Source organism: Hyalella azteca, unplaced genomic scaffold (genome assembly GCF_000764305.2).
Source record: "Hyalella azteca isolate HAZT.00-mixed unplaced genomic scaffold, Hazt_2.0.2 contig11898, whole genome shotgun sequence".
In the NCBI taxonomy this organism is placed as follows: Eukaryota; Metazoa; Arthropoda; class Malacostraca; order Amphipoda; family Hyalellidae; genus Hyalella; species Hyalella azteca.
Genome location: NW_025941874.1, coordinates 321,720 through 340,161, shown reverse-complemented (window position 1 = coordinate 340,161; position 18,442 = coordinate 321,720). Strand labels below are relative to the sequence as shown.

Here is an 18,442-nt window from a genome sequence, read left to right as displayed (position 1 = left end):
TCAAGCACATGGCACATCAATCGACGCCTCTAACTGAAGTAAACAATTTAGTGGCTGCCTATACATAGAACATTTTATTTTCAGTGAATACTCTCAAGAGTCGCGGATGCTTATATTGTTCTCCAATGGCATTTATTTGAATGCATTCATTTTTACCCTGATTTTCACGCGTTCAAATTTATCTTTGATTCCCAGTAATATTTTTGAGACTATGGTGCGAGCATGAACCAAATTTTTTATTTATTTTTCATTATTTTTTCCCCAAGCCATCGAAATCCGCGCTTGCATGTGATGGGTCAGTTTCTCACCTGCGTTTTGCACATTTTTGTAATATTAAAAAAATATAACTCGGTACTCACTGCAGTGAGTGACAGAGAGCGCATTTTTTCGTCGACGAAAACGTGAAGTCACGGACGGACAGATAGACGGACGGACTGACGGAAGGACGGACAGACAGACGGACGGACAGACGGACATGGCGAGCACAATAGTGCATTTTTTCATAAATTAGAAAATGCGCTAAAAACACGTGGCTTTTCGTAATGCCAGCGATAATAAAATTTCTTTATATACAATTATTATCTCAATAAATGACTTGAAAATCAAGATGAAGTCGAGAAAGATCTGCAAAACAAATACATTACTAATTTTTTTATTTATTTTAATCAAGGAAATGAATTTATTGCCTTGTGTTCGTTATGCCAGACATTTGCGGGTATATTTTAATGGTAGAGATTTTTTGTTTTGTCTCGATGCGCTAGAAATACTCTGAATATATACTTATAAACATATAGAAATATACTCCGCTTGGCCCTACGAAAGTCCTCCTGCAAGATGGTTCAAAGTAACCTCAATTACCTAGATAATATCAGCCTCTTAATCGTTTTTACACGCATATGTATCTATTTATTATTAGGGCTAATTGAATTATAAAATATGCAAGCCAATTACATTACCAAATATCACATAGTGAAAGACTTAAACATTCTGTTTAGGCAGTTACAGACGTATATAATTTTTATCGTTGCCATGAGCAGAGGACGTAAGAAGACATTGAAATTTTTGGGGCCACAGCTCCATATAAAAGTTGTAAAGAATAATAATACCGTACAACAAAAACAACAAGACACAGCCGCTAATAGCCGCTGAATAGCTGCTGAGTGACCACGGTTATATGCAGCAAGGTCGACAATAACTACTGACCTTATGTTCAACCGATATATTGCTGCACATGTTAGCTAATGGTGTTGATTTTAACGATTTTAATAGTACAAAACAAAACGCATAGGAATGCATTGGCAGAACAGAAAATAAGTAAATCTGTATGTTAAAAATCGTACGAACTTAAACTTTTTTCCAAACGAAATTTATTACCTATAATGTAAAAAAATAACTTATGACCGCATCCTCTTGTGGCCGATGAAGTCAAGTCAACGCGGCACGCAATCAACTATTGGCCATGCATGTCATCCTCGTGAGCAACAAATTAGTAGCCCTTGCAAATAACATGTTGCTGTACGTAGGCATTTACAGCTTCACACAATCTAATTGAGATCCCACACAATATTTCAGCGAAATTCGCTGTAGATTCAACGTTGAGCGCCTACAACTCAATGTTATTCGCAGTCAGCCCTGCAACGACGCAATAAGATTCGTAGGCAATTCTACGTTCAATCGCTAGCAATTCTACGTTGCACGCTATCAAGTCGCCGCTGCACGCAGCCATTTCGCCACAATACACAATCCCATCGCCGCCGTACGCAGTCGACTAGCCGCCGTACGCAGTCAACTAGCCGCCGTACGCAGTCAACTAGCCGCCGTACGCAGTCAACTGGCCGCCGTCCGCAGTCAACTAGCCGCCGTACGCGGTTAAGTAGCCGCCGTAAGCAGTCAAATAGCCGCCGTACGCAGTCAACTGGCCGCCGTCCGCAGTCAACTAGCCGCCGTACGCAGTCAACTCGCTACCATACGCAGTCAACTGGCCGCCGTACGCAGTTAACTAACCGCCGTACGCAGTAAACTCGCTACCGTACGCAGTCAATTTGCCACCGTGCGCAGTCAACTCGTCGCCGTACGCAGTCAACTAACCGCCGTACACAGTCAATTCGCTACCGTCCGAAGTTAACTAGCCGCCGTACGCAGACTACTCGCCGCCGTACGCAGTCAACTCGCTACCATACGCAGTCAACTAGCCGTCGTCCACAGTCAACTAGCCGTCGTACGCAGTCAACTAGCCGTCGTGCGCAGTCAACTCGCCGCCGTACGCAGTCAACCAGCCGCCGTACGCAGTTAACTAGCCACCGTACGCAGTCAACTCGCCGCCGTACGCAGTTAACTAGCCGCCGTACGCAGTCAATTAGCCGCCGTACGCAGTCTACTTCAGTCAACTCGCCGCCGTACGCAGTCAACTAGCCGCCGTACGCAGTCAACTAGCCGTTGTACGCAGTCAACTAGCCGTCGTACGCAGTCAACTAGCCGTCGTACGCAGTCAACTCGCCGCCGTAAGCAGTCAACTAGCCGCAGTAGGCAGTCAACTCGCCGCCGTACGCAGTCAACTCGCCGTCGTATGCAAGCTCGGCGTGGCCGGTATTTGCATATTTAATGGCGCACCTGAGGCGTAATGCTGCGAGGAGCGCCAGCGCAAACGAGCACACTGTTTTTTCTCGCTTTTATCATGACATTACATTTATTATGATGGTATTCTAATCAGTATTCATACATATATTTTTTACGGAATTCGCATTACTTTTATGACATTGATTTTGTTATTGTGTCGTTCATAAAAGTAATATTGTCATGGCATTCTTATTTATATTTTGTTATTCATGGTATTTTTCTGATATTTTTATTACTATCCTATCATAATTGGTAATATCCATGATTCGTTTTGATTTGAATACTTCTGACTGACAATGAATTTCACCTCGACCATGTTTGAAGTCTATTGATGCTGTCCAACTTTATACCAATTTATTGGCCAACGAATACTAAGAATTTAATATTAATCTTTACTGAATACGTCACACATATTTTAGATTAAAATTTTGGCAAGAAATAATGCAATTAATCCAATTTTTGTATTTTCTATCCCCTAACTGTAGTGTTGAAAAAATCTTTTATCGTATCCCAGATTTTGCCCGAGCTCATGATTTTTTACAGTAGTGGCCATAAGCCTGCACTTCACTCCGGCATCGATGGTTTTTGAACCATTAATTTCTGCCGGCCATTAGCTGCATCCCGCACCGCTTCTTTTTTGCGGGTCTGCAGGTGAAGAATCGCGCTCTTGGCGCAACTCCAGCTCAGTAAAATCAAACAAGATTTTTTCCTCGCATTGCACTAATTATGAAAAACTCTTTTAAATAGTGTCGAACGTGCAACTCAATTGGTTTGAATGATAGCGCAACATAGTTAAAAATGATAGAAATAATGCGCTCCTCTAGTAAAACCTCGTGCTAATTTGACTACCAAAAAATGTGCATGATAGCCCTTTAATCTAAACATAAAGATATGCATACGCTGAATGTGCGACTTTTCACCTGAATCTTTCGATTATTTTGTTATACATATATTATCCAACTAATTTTTTATTGGTTAAATAAATAATAAAATGTACGTTGAATCCGAAGTATATGTACTGAATCAGTAAGTCTAACTTTTTCAATAGTTTTGTTGTAATATATAGGTGCACTAGATATCCCATTCACGGATTTACGAATGCTACTGAGCAAATTTGTCGATAAAAATTTTATTTTCATACCATGTTTATGTAGCCAAATGGTAGCCTGCTTATTCGGCAGTCAGTAAGTAGATGGGCGTTTATGAGGAACCTAATGCCTTTGTATCACAGCCTAGTCGAAGCTCTCTGTCGTCGCTCTACAAGACTCAGTCAACTGCTCAAGCTACGGATAAAAAACTTTTGGCGGCCAAGAAGAGAGTTGATATCATCGTAAAGCCACCGAATGGCTACGTCAAGCCGACACTAGCCGTTTGCTACCCAAAACGTGGCTCGGAATTTCGCTTCACTGCTCCTGATCTTCCATTGGGCTTCCTCAAGACGATGCTTCCGCCAGAATTCTCCGAGGATATCTTCCGTTCAGCAAAAATTTGCCAGCGTGTAGAAAGGCGTCTTCCACGAAGACTTAACCACATTGTAGGATGGATGGAGCGTAAATGTCTTGGTATGAAGGGAGCAGCGGCAAGCGCTTCTCTGCCTCTTTTCGGCTTTTCTGAGATGCTTTGAAGAATGAGGCGTGAGGCAGATAAACTAAGCTTCTATCTTCTCTTAACGCCGTCTCAAAATATATGGGTGCTTTCCTGGACTTACAAGAATATTTTTGTAACGGACATTCGACGATGTTCTTCCAAGCTTGAAATTCAAATTTGTAAATAGTCTTGCAAAGTAAAGAGGTGCAGTTGACTTTGGAACTTGCGTTTTTTTTTTCTCTCCTTAATTTATCAAATCTAGTCTTTTCTTTTAAATTCCTTCTATGTATATTTATGACGTTATCCATGAATGTGGTAATAACACTTGGTAGGCTTCAATTAATTTATGGATTTTGATGCTGTGCATCAGATCGAAACAATAGAATGAACACGATAGGAAATTCGATTTATTTTTTTCAGTTTTAATTTTGGTTTTTAATTTAATGTATTGTGAAAAACTAATTTTGCTATTGGACGAAAATGGGTAAGAACTATGTTCATTTTATGAGAAAAATTCAGCAACAATCTATTTTATAGACGCCATGAATCTTGCGAAATATTTTGTAATTTTCACAACAACTCATGCATTGCCTGACGCTGGAATTTCCTTATACTTCGTAGTCTAGCCGCTGATATTCTCGAGAATGGCGCGCTATCCTATCAAGTTTGCCTCGTTCGGCCTGCAAAGAGGAGTTGATTTTAGCGCGTTGGTGTTTATCACGAGTATTTTTATTCGCTAGTGAGAATTTCAAACAACGATTTTTTGTTTTAGACGCCGCCAATCAATCAAGGTGATGAGGTAGCTTGAGGAAGCTTTTAGCTGGGCTCCAAAAATGCTTCTTTTCGATAGACTTTTCAACTGACTTCAAATAAATTCTTTCTTGCAACGGATCGCTGTAAAAGCAACGACAAAACAATGTTTGCTCTCAAAAGTACGTACATGCGTGTCTGAACTGAATTTTTTCTATGGATTTTATCTTAATAACTGGGATCATCGAGAAAGCAAACTGCGCAAAATTTCGAGTTGGTATAAATGATCTCAAATGCAGATAGATATTCACTCATAGACTTAAGGCGCTATTTTCCGACATCTCTCCTCTGTGCTCAGAGTCAGAGTATATGGCTTAATTAAAAAAGAAAAATTGTTGACGTATAGAATTAATTTAGTTTCTTCACTGCCACCGTACATACACAATATGATCAATTCCAATTATACACTTGCTAAAATTTGGTTACGTGGAAGCTACTCTTTTGGGCACACTTTCTGCACTCAAAAATATAGAATTATTAACAAATTAAAATATTTCTTAGTTCAATGTAAAGATTTAACTTTTTTTTATTTATTTATAAAAAACATCGGAAACAGAGTTCAGAAAATTTATGAAATTTTCATATACTACGTCGAAAACTTGTGAAGAGAGATATATTGACCTTGGACAAAATATGAAAAATTTCATGTCATGCGTTTATAAAATTCCAAACTGCCGTTCTTAGTCTTTCTCAACTACTTTACCATGTATTGTTTTGCCAAACAGTTTTTCTCATCTATTGGCTGTGATGTTGCAGTATTATCTTGAAGACCGTCAATACAACGGCGGCTCATATACATACCTCAGTACCTCGTCAAACCACTAAATAATGGGTCAGTACATCTAAATAATTGGTCAGTTCATCTAAATAATTGGTTAGTACATCTAAATAATGGGTCAGTGAATCTAAGTAATGAATCAGTACCACTAAATAATGGGTCATTATCATTGAATAATGGGTCAGTACCTCTAAATAATGGGCCCTACGACCGCGCACTGTGCGATTTTACAGTTATGAACGATTCCTGTTACAGTGGAATCACCAGAAACTTGCAAACTTTTACATTTAATGCCGCTGTAAATTTTATTCTCGAGGTTCTGATAACTCCTAACAGCATATGAGGTCCCCATAAACAGTTTGAAATTTAATTAATCTTATTGTGCTACTTTCCCTGTTATAGGAAAAATTATTTTACGTCAGTGGATTAACTGCAACTGAGAGGTAGTATACATTCTGTTAACGTAATTATTCCAAAGATTTCGTTTACACACTCAATATAATCGGTTAAAAAATCTTTTGCTTACTAAAGGAGCGTTCAAAAATTGTACAGCGATCATCGCTGAAGGCTCAATAAAGGAATTTTTCAATACTCATACTTTGCATTACTTAACTGTGCCTCGTATTGCCGCATTTGACATGATCCTCGTTGAACTGTATTTCTGTTAACATCGATCACTTTTCATTTTATGGAGAAACACATTAATGATGTTGGGCTCGAGACGTTGATTCTTTGTTCTGGTGACGGTTCGTATCCGGTCCAGCTTGGACCACTAAGCAAGAGTTGAAGGGACAGCTTTTTGTTGCAGTTGGACTGCGTTTTCCGCTTCCACGCCATAGACCCGCTTCTCCCCATGACAGTAAATAGGTAACAAAATCACTGAAAATGTCTTTGTTCGTGTCCCTACTTTTCTTTTTTTGTGTCCGCAGGGACAACAGTGTTATTGCAGCTCGTTATTTTACTCGGCTTAGTTGGCTACAGCAAAACACGGCCTGAGAAGAATAGGAAAGCCGCCCTTCAAAGTCAAGCCTGTGAAAACGTTGGCTGTTCCGAGAGAACGCGGGAAATCTCTTTATGAAATACAGCCGCAGCGCATAGCAGCTTGCTTCCGGACCGAGACTTCTGGAAAACCACCTCTCTTGGGGCCATTGCCCACGAATTTTGTGTCGTGGCGCTGCCTTACAAAATTCGGCATAATTTTCGCGTGGGACCAAAGATTTTTCAAATTCTGCTTTTGAGTATAAATTATCAATCCAAAAAATTAAACCTAGTAACTTTTTTGCGTTATTATTGGAGTGACGGTAAAATTTTTTTCAACTCTTTATTGGAAAAATCACCAGATCATCATATTAGTTTTCGCTCGGTGCTCTTTCGTGTAATATTTATAAAGTTCATTTACGGAGATAACGATCTGAAAGAAAATGTGTGATAAATACCCATGTGTGAAAAATCGATGAACCAAACGCTACGATACCTTTTCATTTTCTGCCAGTTGATCAAAAATTTTGAACATTGTTTTTTCCTATAAAAGCGCGAGTAAATTGTCGATCAGTTTGACGTTTACGAAGCTCTCAAAATTGTTGTTGCGATTCTGATAGACCGACAGCCAATAATTTCGAGAATCGATGGAAGTTTGAAGAGCCGCTTTGGAGAATTTCCCAGGCCGGTAGGACTTGTGAAAAGTTAGAAGTGAGCCGTTACACTTGGCGTGTAAAGGCCCAACTGCGGAACATGGCCGGAAATGGAATCCATTACAAATGGGACCTGAACGTGAGAGTAAATTTTCACATGGCGCTGACAATTCGCCACCTCGTAGCTTCCAGCACGGACACTGCTTCTGTCCTCTTCTGCAACTATTCTCTGCAAATAGCTCTTCACTGAGGTTATAGGTTGCGGAGCAAAGGTTAGATTTGTTACACATGTATTCAACTGCGTCATGTGCGATTTCTTTTACTGTCAGTTTCCAGCAAGATTTTTAAGGGAAAAGTCATTTATACTCTTCTCTCAGGAGCTTGAAATTTTGTATGCGCACAGTTACTCAAGTCCAGGAAGATGTCAACACATTTTTTTCACTATCGTCAATCACCTTAATTCCTAATGCTGATATAGCTTCAATTATGTCAAGGAATATACCAGACCAACGTCACAAAATTCAGACGTTAATTAATTCCCTCGGCTTTGGAGAAACAAAGGCCGTTTCACAATCGCTAGGCTTGCAATGCAATAATCCTTTGCAGCTTCAAATGTTCAAGGGAAGGAACGAGTTTCTGCCGCCGTGTTTGATATTTATCGTGTATGTTCCCTCGAAAGTTATGATAAATGCCACTCTGTTCTTGGCCGTTGACCCAAGCCTCCGCGTACTAATATTTGAATCAAAACAAAAGCTCGCGGACGATGTTGGTTGATAGCAGAGTATATTGCTCGCACCTTGATTAATTATTGGTCGGGAACAAACACCGGATACGTCAAATATCTTCACTGAGCGGAAATAGTGTGGCTTATTTTCTTGGTAATCTTAGCCACGTGTGCTTGTTAATGTTGATATCTATAATATCAGAAACGTAAGTCCAATCTCGCATTTATAAAGTCTTCGTGCGTAGTGTATTTATTAGTAGCTTTAATGCTGGTTTGATTGAACAATTGTTCCGCAACGTGAGGTTTTAAGCTGCTTTATTCAATGCAAGCAATGATGCTCTCGGAATTTATATTCATCAGAATTCAATGTAGGAAAAAATTTAGTTTGAAGTAATTTTTTTTGCTGAAGAGACGACTATGCTCAACTAACAATTGATGCAAGATAAACACTTATTTTATATTAGCATAGATAAAAACTAAAAATTATACTATAACCTCTATGGAAATATTTTTTTTTTGTATTTTCGAGGGGTGAGAATGAAGTTAAACTTAACTCAAATTAAGTGTAATTGTATTTCCAAAAAAATATTTTATTGCTCTTCAAGTTATCTGTTGCATTTTGTTAAAGGGTACAAGAGTTAAGCCCATGTTTCATGTGGTGTATGGCTTCGTTTTTTTTCTTTTTCTGAATTATGAGATCAATGCAGCGATCGTTAAAGGATCACGCTTTTGCCCTGAATTCAGTAAATACAGGGGGATTCACGGACACCGCCTGATTTGAAACTCAATAAAAAAAGAACTAGTAAAGATATCATTATAATATAAACTTTATTCAAATAGACATTGCCTACATTTTTGTATCACTAAGTTTTAAAGATGACCTCGGGCAAATGACAACCCCAGTTGTCATTTAATGAATTCAGTTAGACAATTTTTGAAGTTCCGTTCAACTCGCTGAAGCATATTGACGGGTATGTTTGCGATGGCTTGGCGTATATTGTTAGTCAAATGAGGTAGGGTCCTTCGGCAGTAGTTGTAAACAATTATTGATTTAAGATAATCTCATAAAAAATCACACACAGTCAAATCGGGGGATTGGGCCGGCCAAAGAAGGTCACCTCTTAAGGAGATGTGGCGCTCTGCAAAATATTGTCTCAGAAGATCCATTGAACATCGCGCTGTGTGGACCGTGGCTCCATCCTGTTGGTACCAGAGATCCCTGACATTCACTTCAGCCACTTTTGCCAAAATAGGCGTCAATCATTTGCGTGTACCGAGCTGCAGTCACCGTTACTACACGTTCATTTTCCTCAAAGAAATCAGGGTCAATTATGTTGACTTTTGACACCACACCACACAGTTACTCGTTCATAATGAAGTGGCCGCAGATGGAATTCACGCGGATTGTTATGACTCCAATAACGCACGTTTTGCTTGCTTATGCTGCCAGAAATGTGCAAGTGAGCCTTATCGCGAAAGAAAACGACTGCATCGTGAGGCATGATCTCAGGATGCCTAACAAGAATGTCAGAGAGTAATAAAAATTTTTCCGCTGAACGGTCATTAGAAAAGTACGCCTGAAAAGTACGCCTGAACGCACGCTGCTCACTTGTCCAATGCATAGTGGCAGCTGGCTAGGCGAGACACAAAACTTCATGACCTTGTTTTTCATACGAAATAAATTTCGCTCTTTTCCTTTCCCACTACATCTAGCTGCTCGGCGCGAAATACGAAACAGGAAGTTTCCGTGAATCATCTTGTATTTCCTGAAATCGGCTTGCCTTAACATTTGTATCATAATTAACAAAGAATTCATTGAAACACTCATAGAACTGAAATGAATTCGTTGAGAAATATATTACCTGTAAAAAAACATAAATCAGGAAACAGCTGAAGGATAATAATTATCCAAAAAATATTTATATAAAAATATTGTACTGCAAATGAAAATTATTAAAAATCAGTCCTAGGTATATTTTTTCCACAGAAAAATTTAAATTATTTTAGAGGCACTTTACACAAAAGGATTGTTTACGAACTTGAATCTTGTTTTTTTCGTTGTTTCAGAAATGTTTACCATAACACCGAAGAAATGATTATGTTCATCTGCATATATGGTTCTCGTAAAATTCCTTGTTTTCAAAGCATAAATTATTTGAACGAAACTTTCTTTTACAAGCGAATAATTGTTGGCTAAAACTGATAAACTGGAATATCAATGACAGTTTTAAGGAAACACAAGGAGAATACTTATTTGCGTATTGAGATATAATTTCGATCATGTGATTCATAAACATTGACCATAACTAATCATGATTGTAAATTATACGCTTGGTACTATACATCATCTAATACATTGTTCAGATGCGTAATACTGAATACTATTCAAGGAAGTTCCTTTTTTTGCAACATTTTCTCCACGTTAATAAGATCAAATGCGGCTACTCTTGTTAAACTAATCTTATCCGAAAGAATTAAAAAAATTAAATGATATACGAACAAGATTTTTTTACTGTAATTGAGGCCAAGAATCGTCATTTGCTCATGTTTCTAACGTATTTCTACCATCAAAACCAACAGAAGCGATGAACTGAAAAGTTTAAAACTACAGAAATCTTTCACCTGTAACAGTTTCCTCAGTCTAAACGTTCCCGGGAACAGAAATCTTGGTCGGTTTTCGGAGTCAGTCCATAATCGAGAGGTGGCGAAAGGAAGGTTCCAGTCTGTGATAGCACGCCTCATGTTCAGCCTGACGAACTTTCCAGCTCATAAAATTCTCTCCTGGACGCTGGCCTCTGCAACGGTCGATCATTCTTTCGCTCCTGTGATGTCCTTACCTCATTTTTCTTGCCTCCAAAATGCCTCTGAAACCGTAGCCCGTGTCTGTGAGCAGCCGTCAAAATCCGAGACTTCATTGACGCTTCCGGGATATTTGCTATGACGCTCGGGCCTAGGTTCCCTACGCGCTGGAATGTTCTTTATTTTAGTAGCTCGTTTATAATGATAGAATTCTTTAAGAAATTTTGATGTCTGTCAAAAATATCCTTCATTAAATGCAGTGATGAGCCAGAGATTTTGATGAGATTTTGAAATTTGTGTTCGATGCTCTTAATCTAATTGCATGATACTTCCAATCTATTGCATAAATATTGGTACAAAATTCGGTTGGCATTGGTATCATGCCGCGGCGTTTGACAGCAGTAAAAGCCCAAGCTATTTTTTTATACATGTTACGTATAGGCTCTGATTGGGTATTTTTTATTTAAGGGGACCGACCTAGCAAAACGAAAACTTCTACAGTTATTATCCGATTGTCATGAAACTTCACATACATACGTAAAAGGTAAAAATAAAAACATTTTGCTCCTATGTATTTTTCGAAAAAATTGATAGAAAACGTGAAATTCATAGAAAACGGCTAAAAAGGGGTACTTCAGAAAATCTATCTCCTCCCACAAATATCATCCTACAACATCGAGACACGTATCATTCGATTCTTAAAGTCTTCTTCCCCATATAAAAAACTAACCAGACCGAAATTCAAAAAAGTGATGTTAGAGTCGATAGGCCTGGTCTTTACGAATCGAACGGTATATGTCTCATTGCTGTAGCTTGAAAACTGTAGGAGGAGATAGGTTTTCCGTGACAGTAAGTTGAACTTTTCAAATTTTTCAGGACGGCGCGACAAAGTCCCGAGCGCCTCGAAATAGGCACTCAATGTAGCATAGATACCAAAGTACAGGCTTCTGTAGCTTAATCCACTCAAGGATGCTAGCAGCAACTTGTAGAGCACCTCTCCGTACGAAGTTAGGAGGGTGACTGAGCCCAGATGCCAGATACACCAAGATATGTGGTCTTGCCGCTGTATTTTTCTCTAGTCTATTTACTGAAGGAACTCCACCCCCCGCCCCCAAATAAAGGCGGGCCATCTGCGTCAATATAGCCGTACATAGATGGCAGTAGTATCGTTGGAAAGCTCAGAATGTCAGCTTTAATATGAGACTTAGCATGTAACTGCAGCACAACTCAAGTAGAAACTATATTCAAAGATTTCAGCAGCTAATTACTTTATATCTAATTTGTTAAAGAACTCTCTCACCCGCTTCCCTTTAAAGAGACGTCATGAACGTAAATATTCACGTAGAGAGATGGCAGTGGTACCATTGGAAAGAGCTGAATTCCAGCTTTCAGATGAGCACAAAAACCAAAAAACGCCAAAATTGACAATTTTAGCTAGGTCGGTCCCCTTAAGATTATATATAAGTTCAATCGGAAAATCATTAATATTACTACGATGATTACTACTTTAAATTGTTACTTCTTCCATCGTTACTTGGGCAGCCTGTTTATTTCACAGCATGCAAGCTCCATTATTACTATTGCATCGACAACTTACGACTATATAAAGTCGTAAGTTATAAGTTATATAAGTTATATAATTATAGTCGTAAGTTATAAGTAAGTTATAAAGACTATATATAAAAATTTATAACACGCTTTTTATTCCATTTAAATTTGATTGTATTTAGTTTTAGATAATTGCTAACAGTCAAAGGGTCATCCATCCCATCTCATATCACTTGACCGTTCGAAATACCTCGTGCCAGCATGAAAAGATTTTATGTATTTCATATTTTAAGGTTAAAAACAAATCAATATATCTGATGACAATTTATTTAGTGCAACGTAATTGCTTTTACTAGTGAGATTTTTTTGTATGGATAGTTTGGGATTGGGTTTGATGTGAGAAGCTAAATCTTTGTCGACATTCATTGGCTCGTTTCTCGCACCAGTCATCGAAAAGCGATCGTTGATCGTGATCGAAATTGTCATAAAAAAGTGATATCCCTGACGTTTATCTGAGTAGGGTGTTCTGTAATGTAAAAATAATTATGTAGGGTTAGCAAGCCAGTGATGGTCGTGGAACTACTTGTGGTATGGCATGATGTGGTACCTATTTGCCGCTATAAATACCTGGATGGTCAATTACAACAGCAACAACGTTTACTGTAGCGGGCCAGATATTGGCCTCGTTTTGTGTTCAAGGTTTCAAGCCGCCGTAATCACCGAAAGACGACTGGTGAAAAAAATAAACAAGTCGAACTGTCTTTGGAAGTAGTCTGACTCTTGTCGGGAGCCACTACATCATTACCATTATTGTGTCCATCATTGTTGTATTTCTAATGTAACGCATTTTTAACATTCTACGTCATCTGGACTACTCAAGTGTCATTGATTTCTGCAAGTCCCTAAAATAAACAACAGCCTGAACTTAATCTTTTGTCGCTTCAATCGTTTACGAACCTTAGGACCCGCTGTCAGAGACCTTGAAGGATTCAGATTTAATTCCTTCCCGGCTTGGCATCCTGGGCGACCGTCTCTGTAACTTCCCAAGTCTACATTAAGGAAGGGCGCTTGGCATCCTGGGCGACCGTCTCACATTGAAGGGTTTAGATGTAGTTCTTTCCCGCGAACCGGAGGACCCGCTGGCAGAGACATTGAAGGGTTTAGATGTAGTTCTTTCCCGCGAACCGTAGGACCCGCTGGCAGAAACATTGGATGGTTCAGATTTAGTTCCTTCTCGCGAACCGTTGGACCCGCTGGCAGAGACCTTGAAAGGATTCAGATGTAATTCCTTCCCGCGAACCGTTGGACCCGCTGGCAGAGACCTTGAAATGATTCAGATGTAGTTCCTTCCCTTTAAAGTACATGTACGTGCGTGCAGATCGGGTCCTGGAGCGACGTGTCAGGCTTCGAGCTCGCCAGCCACAAGCCGACCTATCGCGAGCCCCAACACAGAGGGCGGCCCTCCAGAGGCCGCAGCTACATCGTCACCAGCATACCTGTGAGTTGCTGCTACCTAATTTCAGTTACTAATTTGTTCATAATTCGATTTCCTTAATGAAAATATTTTTTGCACTTTCCAATAGGCAAAGTATAATTACTTTATTTGATTTCTTAACAGCTAACTTACTTTCTAGCACTTCTTACACTGCTTTTCATAGAAAAACTTGAGAATTATATTCGATTCCCTGCATAGAAAAAATTACGCCATTTTTATGGAGTTTTAAGGCTAAAAAGCTTAATTATTCTCTTTAATTTTTGTAAATTGGCCTAGACTTGTTTTTCGCAGTTGTCCTGGAACAAAAATCATCGATTCATACTCAACCCGCCGCAGTGTCCGCAGATTACGATTGTTATTTATATGTTATATTTATGTAAAGAAAGGTAAAAATAAAAATTAATGCGTAGTTAGCGTATGACGATGCCGGCGCTCATTCAGTACAGTACAGACGTTATGCGCATTCACTGCATCCCAATTTAATGCTTATGGCATAGATTGTTGGAATTTATTGTATAAAAGTTATTATGGTCATGAAATCCTTTGAAATGACATAACTTGTGCCGGAACATATTGCTTCTGAATTAAATAAGTAGGTTGTTAAAAACAATTTAAGTCTTAAATCAGAGATTTCGAATTAGAATAATTAATAATTAATTAGACTTGTCTTATGCATCTTAACTAGTGTAGATTTAAAACTCATTTTATTAGTGATATTCTTCCATGTATTTATTTCATGTAATATTTGATCACAAGAGTTTTGTATATTTCTCAAACCATCAGTTTATTTCTAATACTTTGCAATGTTTTTGAAAATTGTTTAATTTATTTGAAGTGTTTTCTTTGGGGGAACTTGAACTACAAAATCTGCTAAATTTTGCCGCTGTAAAATTTGTAGTCCACGAAGAAAGAATCGTTTTCTGCCTTGTCTCATGTTCATTTTCTATGACACAATTGCAGGAGAAACCCTTCTTGATGATACGTACGGACGGCAACTTCACGGGTAACGATCGTTTCGAGGGATACTGCAAGGATCTGGCAGATCTGCTAGCACATAAACTCAACATAACTTGTGAGTAATTCGACTGGAACAGCATTTCACTCGATGAACCCATAATTTGTTTTTACTTATGAGTTGTTGACATGAAGTCTCTTAGAATACAACTCACTTCATCATTCAGAGGAAGGTTCGGCAGCGCCGCCATCATGCGCCATGGCTGTGACGCACATCACTCATTTACAATTATTTATTGAAGTTTAATATTCAGTAAATGAGGAGTGCGTACTGAAATTCACGAGGGCTTCAATATTCAATAACTTTATAGATAAAATTAGAACTCGGTAAGTAAAGTGACCAAATTTGACAACGAAAAGTTCCCGGAAAAGGACATATTTTTACGTGCGCAACGGCGTGCTGGAAAAGATTTCAAGGACAATTCCTTTTGCGATACAATTTAACCTTGCCTCAATTTTTCCAAAAATTTTAGAGTGGTTCAATGATCGAAACCAATTGTTTGAGGATAGAGACTATTTTCCGTAATTTAAAATAAAGAGAACTCCATACATACAACAAAATGCAAAGATTTTGTTCGTTTACATAGGCAGGAATTTGAATATTGTAGTTATATTTACTGCACCTAAAATGTTCACTGGGTTGTTCTCTTATGACCGACACAAATAACATAAACCATAATTTGTCTTTACTGATGAGTTTACTGTGTATTTAATAATTTACACAAAACAAGTTTTTCGTTCTCAAATTTGGTCACTTTACTTTCTGAGTTCCAATTTTATCTATCAAGTTATTGAAATTCTCACGAATTTCAATGTGCACTGCGCATTTGCTGAATACTAAAATTCAATAAAACATTGTAAAACTTTGTAAAACTTCAATAAGACTTGATATTATGATCAGAATGAATCAATGATCGAAACCAATTGTTCGAGGATAGACACCCTTGCATGCAACGAAATACAAAGACATTGTACTAACAATGGCAGTTCTGTAATTTCTAAACGTGTTGTAGTATTTATTCCGAACAATTATTTCTCCTTGCGCCGCGATAATTAATTCGCTCTAAGGGTATTTACTTAAAGTTAATATGCCAACAATGATTTGCTCTTTGTTGCGAGTATTTGATTATTTACTTGAAACTTATTTTTGCCGAATATTTCATTTTGAGGCAGACTATGACGGTATACTTGATAGTCTTCGGTAGACTAAGACTAGCCTTCGATACGCTGTGGAAATAAAATATAATTTCAATTTTTAATGTTTTGATTGTGGGTATGTGATTTTCAAAATTAGATGAAAAATTATTGGATATAATATTTATTGTTGATTGCCTGGCTGCCATCGATTTGCGAAAAATTTGTACTAAAAACTCTGCGGTAAAGGCAACCAATATTCCATTTACTCGAGTGGGTCTGTGAACCCATGGGAGCAGGAATCATGTTTTATATTAATAATATAGGAGAATAATTCCCAAATTTTCGTATCCTATGATACTCCAAGTAGTTGTTTGTGTCTTGCACATTATGAATTTCTCTTTATCCAAATTTTCACCAGTGGCTGTCGTGATGCGAATTTTTTCCGCCTGTAGAATTAAAATGCTTATCATATCCCGCGAGACGATTGAAGTAACTTCATTTTAACGATAGAATCTTTGGAAGGACCTCGTCTCCTGCTGAGCGAGTGCCCTCGTTGCGTATGCCAGGATGGGTCGGTCCTGTACGATGAGCTCCTCAAAACTTACGAGCCGCCCAGCCAAGTTGTTTGGGCGGCGCCGTGCCTAGAATAGCTTACTGCGCCGACACTCCGCCGCGTCACCGCCGTGCATACGTCTTACTGCGCCGACACTCCGCCGCGCCACCGCCGTGCATACGTCTTACTGCGCCGACACTCCGCCGCGTCACCGCCGTGCCTGCATCTTACTGCGCCGAGACTCCGCCGCGTCACCGCCGTGCCTACATCTTACTGCGCCGAGACTCCGCCGCGTCACCGCCGTGCCTACATCTTACTGCGCCGACACTCCGCCGCGTTTCCGCCGTGCATACGTCTTACTGCGCCGACACTCCACCGCGTCCCCACCGTGCCTACGTCTTACTGCGCCGACACTTCGCCGCGCCACCGCCGTGCATACGTCATACTGCGCCGACACTCTGCCGCGCCACCGATCGTTGCGTCAATCTATTTTTTCTGCCTTGAAGCTCAGTGAGAAAGGAAGCTGTTTCTTTGTTTGATCCTTTACCTCAGTCGCAGTTATGGTCATTCTCCACGAGTCTAAAGTCCTGCACTCATGATCAGTCACCTACATTGTCATTTGACTCAATTATGTCAAACTGGCACAGGAGTGAATGAACTTATGGCTAATTAATTTCTGTTCTTCATTTATGACACAAAGGAAGTTCTTTCTGCAGATATCCAGAAAAAGTTGTTTGTTCAAATTCATTGTGATTGTACACGTAATTAATAACAAATCTGAAGAACATTTATCTAAACTTCTTGAATAAAGATCAAAAATTTAATTCCAAAATAGCAATATTTCAAGCGACAAGAGCTAGCACTAATATTTCATACTCAAATACCTAATTACAGGTGTTCTATCAAATTCTATAACAAATTATTGTCCAAATAGGTACCGGACATTTTTCATTTTGATGGGCCCGGTCATAATCAGACTTCAATCTTTTCCTGGCCTTTGGGCTTTGAGATAGCCTATGAATAACACCTTTAAACTTGCATTGAAAAATACAAGAATAGAATGCAGAAGCGGTAACATCCCTCAAAGCAAATAACTCTGAAACAATAATATTACGTATTTACTCTGACGAAATAACATTTAATCAACGTAATTTCAACGTAACATGACTGGTGGGATGCAAGTTACGGTCTGGGCGAGCTGAAAAATAAATGAGTGGAGCCTGCGTCGATGGCAGACGAATTCGGTGCAGTGTCGCCGTGACTCTTCAAAGTTAACTGAGCGACGCGGCGCGATAAGACTATTTTGAGGGAAGTTTTGGCGAGCAATTATCGAGCGAGGACGTGATTCGCTGCCTCCCATCAGGCCGCTCTAGTCAATGCAACTCAATCGAGCCTCGGACCCAATGGCAGCATCGCCTCGTTCAACTCAAACTCGAATTTCAGTTCAAAATAAAACTAATTTTAAAGAGAATAGAGAAATTATTGATGCCAGTTTTTGTGTCTTTAAATATAAGGGGAATTTTGAAAGTTATTTAAGCAATATAGAACTTGCTAATTAGAATCAAGCCCACTATTTACCGTTCTTTCGATACACCAAAAAGATGTCTGCAATAAAAAGTTTACAACGCTGGGAGGAGTAAAATGACTTTTTTATGATTTGTTGAAATTGGAAATCTAATTAGTTTCATTGTTGGCGGCATGCAGCGATTTTCTTGAATATTCATTACAAAAAAATTTACGGCTAACATCT

The 18,442-nt window shown here is 39.0% G+C and overlaps 1 protein-coding gene across 1 annotated transcript in view; it reads left to right on the top strand.

Annotated features, from left to right (window-relative positions):
• The window catches only part of LOC108683079 (glutamate receptor 4), a 64,688-nt gene that overhangs the window by 4,125 nt on the left and 42,121 nt on the right, over positions 1-18,442 (top strand). Inside the window, exons 2-3 of the mRNA XM_018172359.2 lie at positions 13,872-13,991; positions 14,949-15,060. Coding sequence (XP_018027848.2) covers positions 13,872-13,991; positions 14,949-15,060 — 232 coding nt within the window. The remainder of the gene's footprint in view (positions 1-13,871; positions 13,992-14,948; positions 15,061-18,442) is intronic.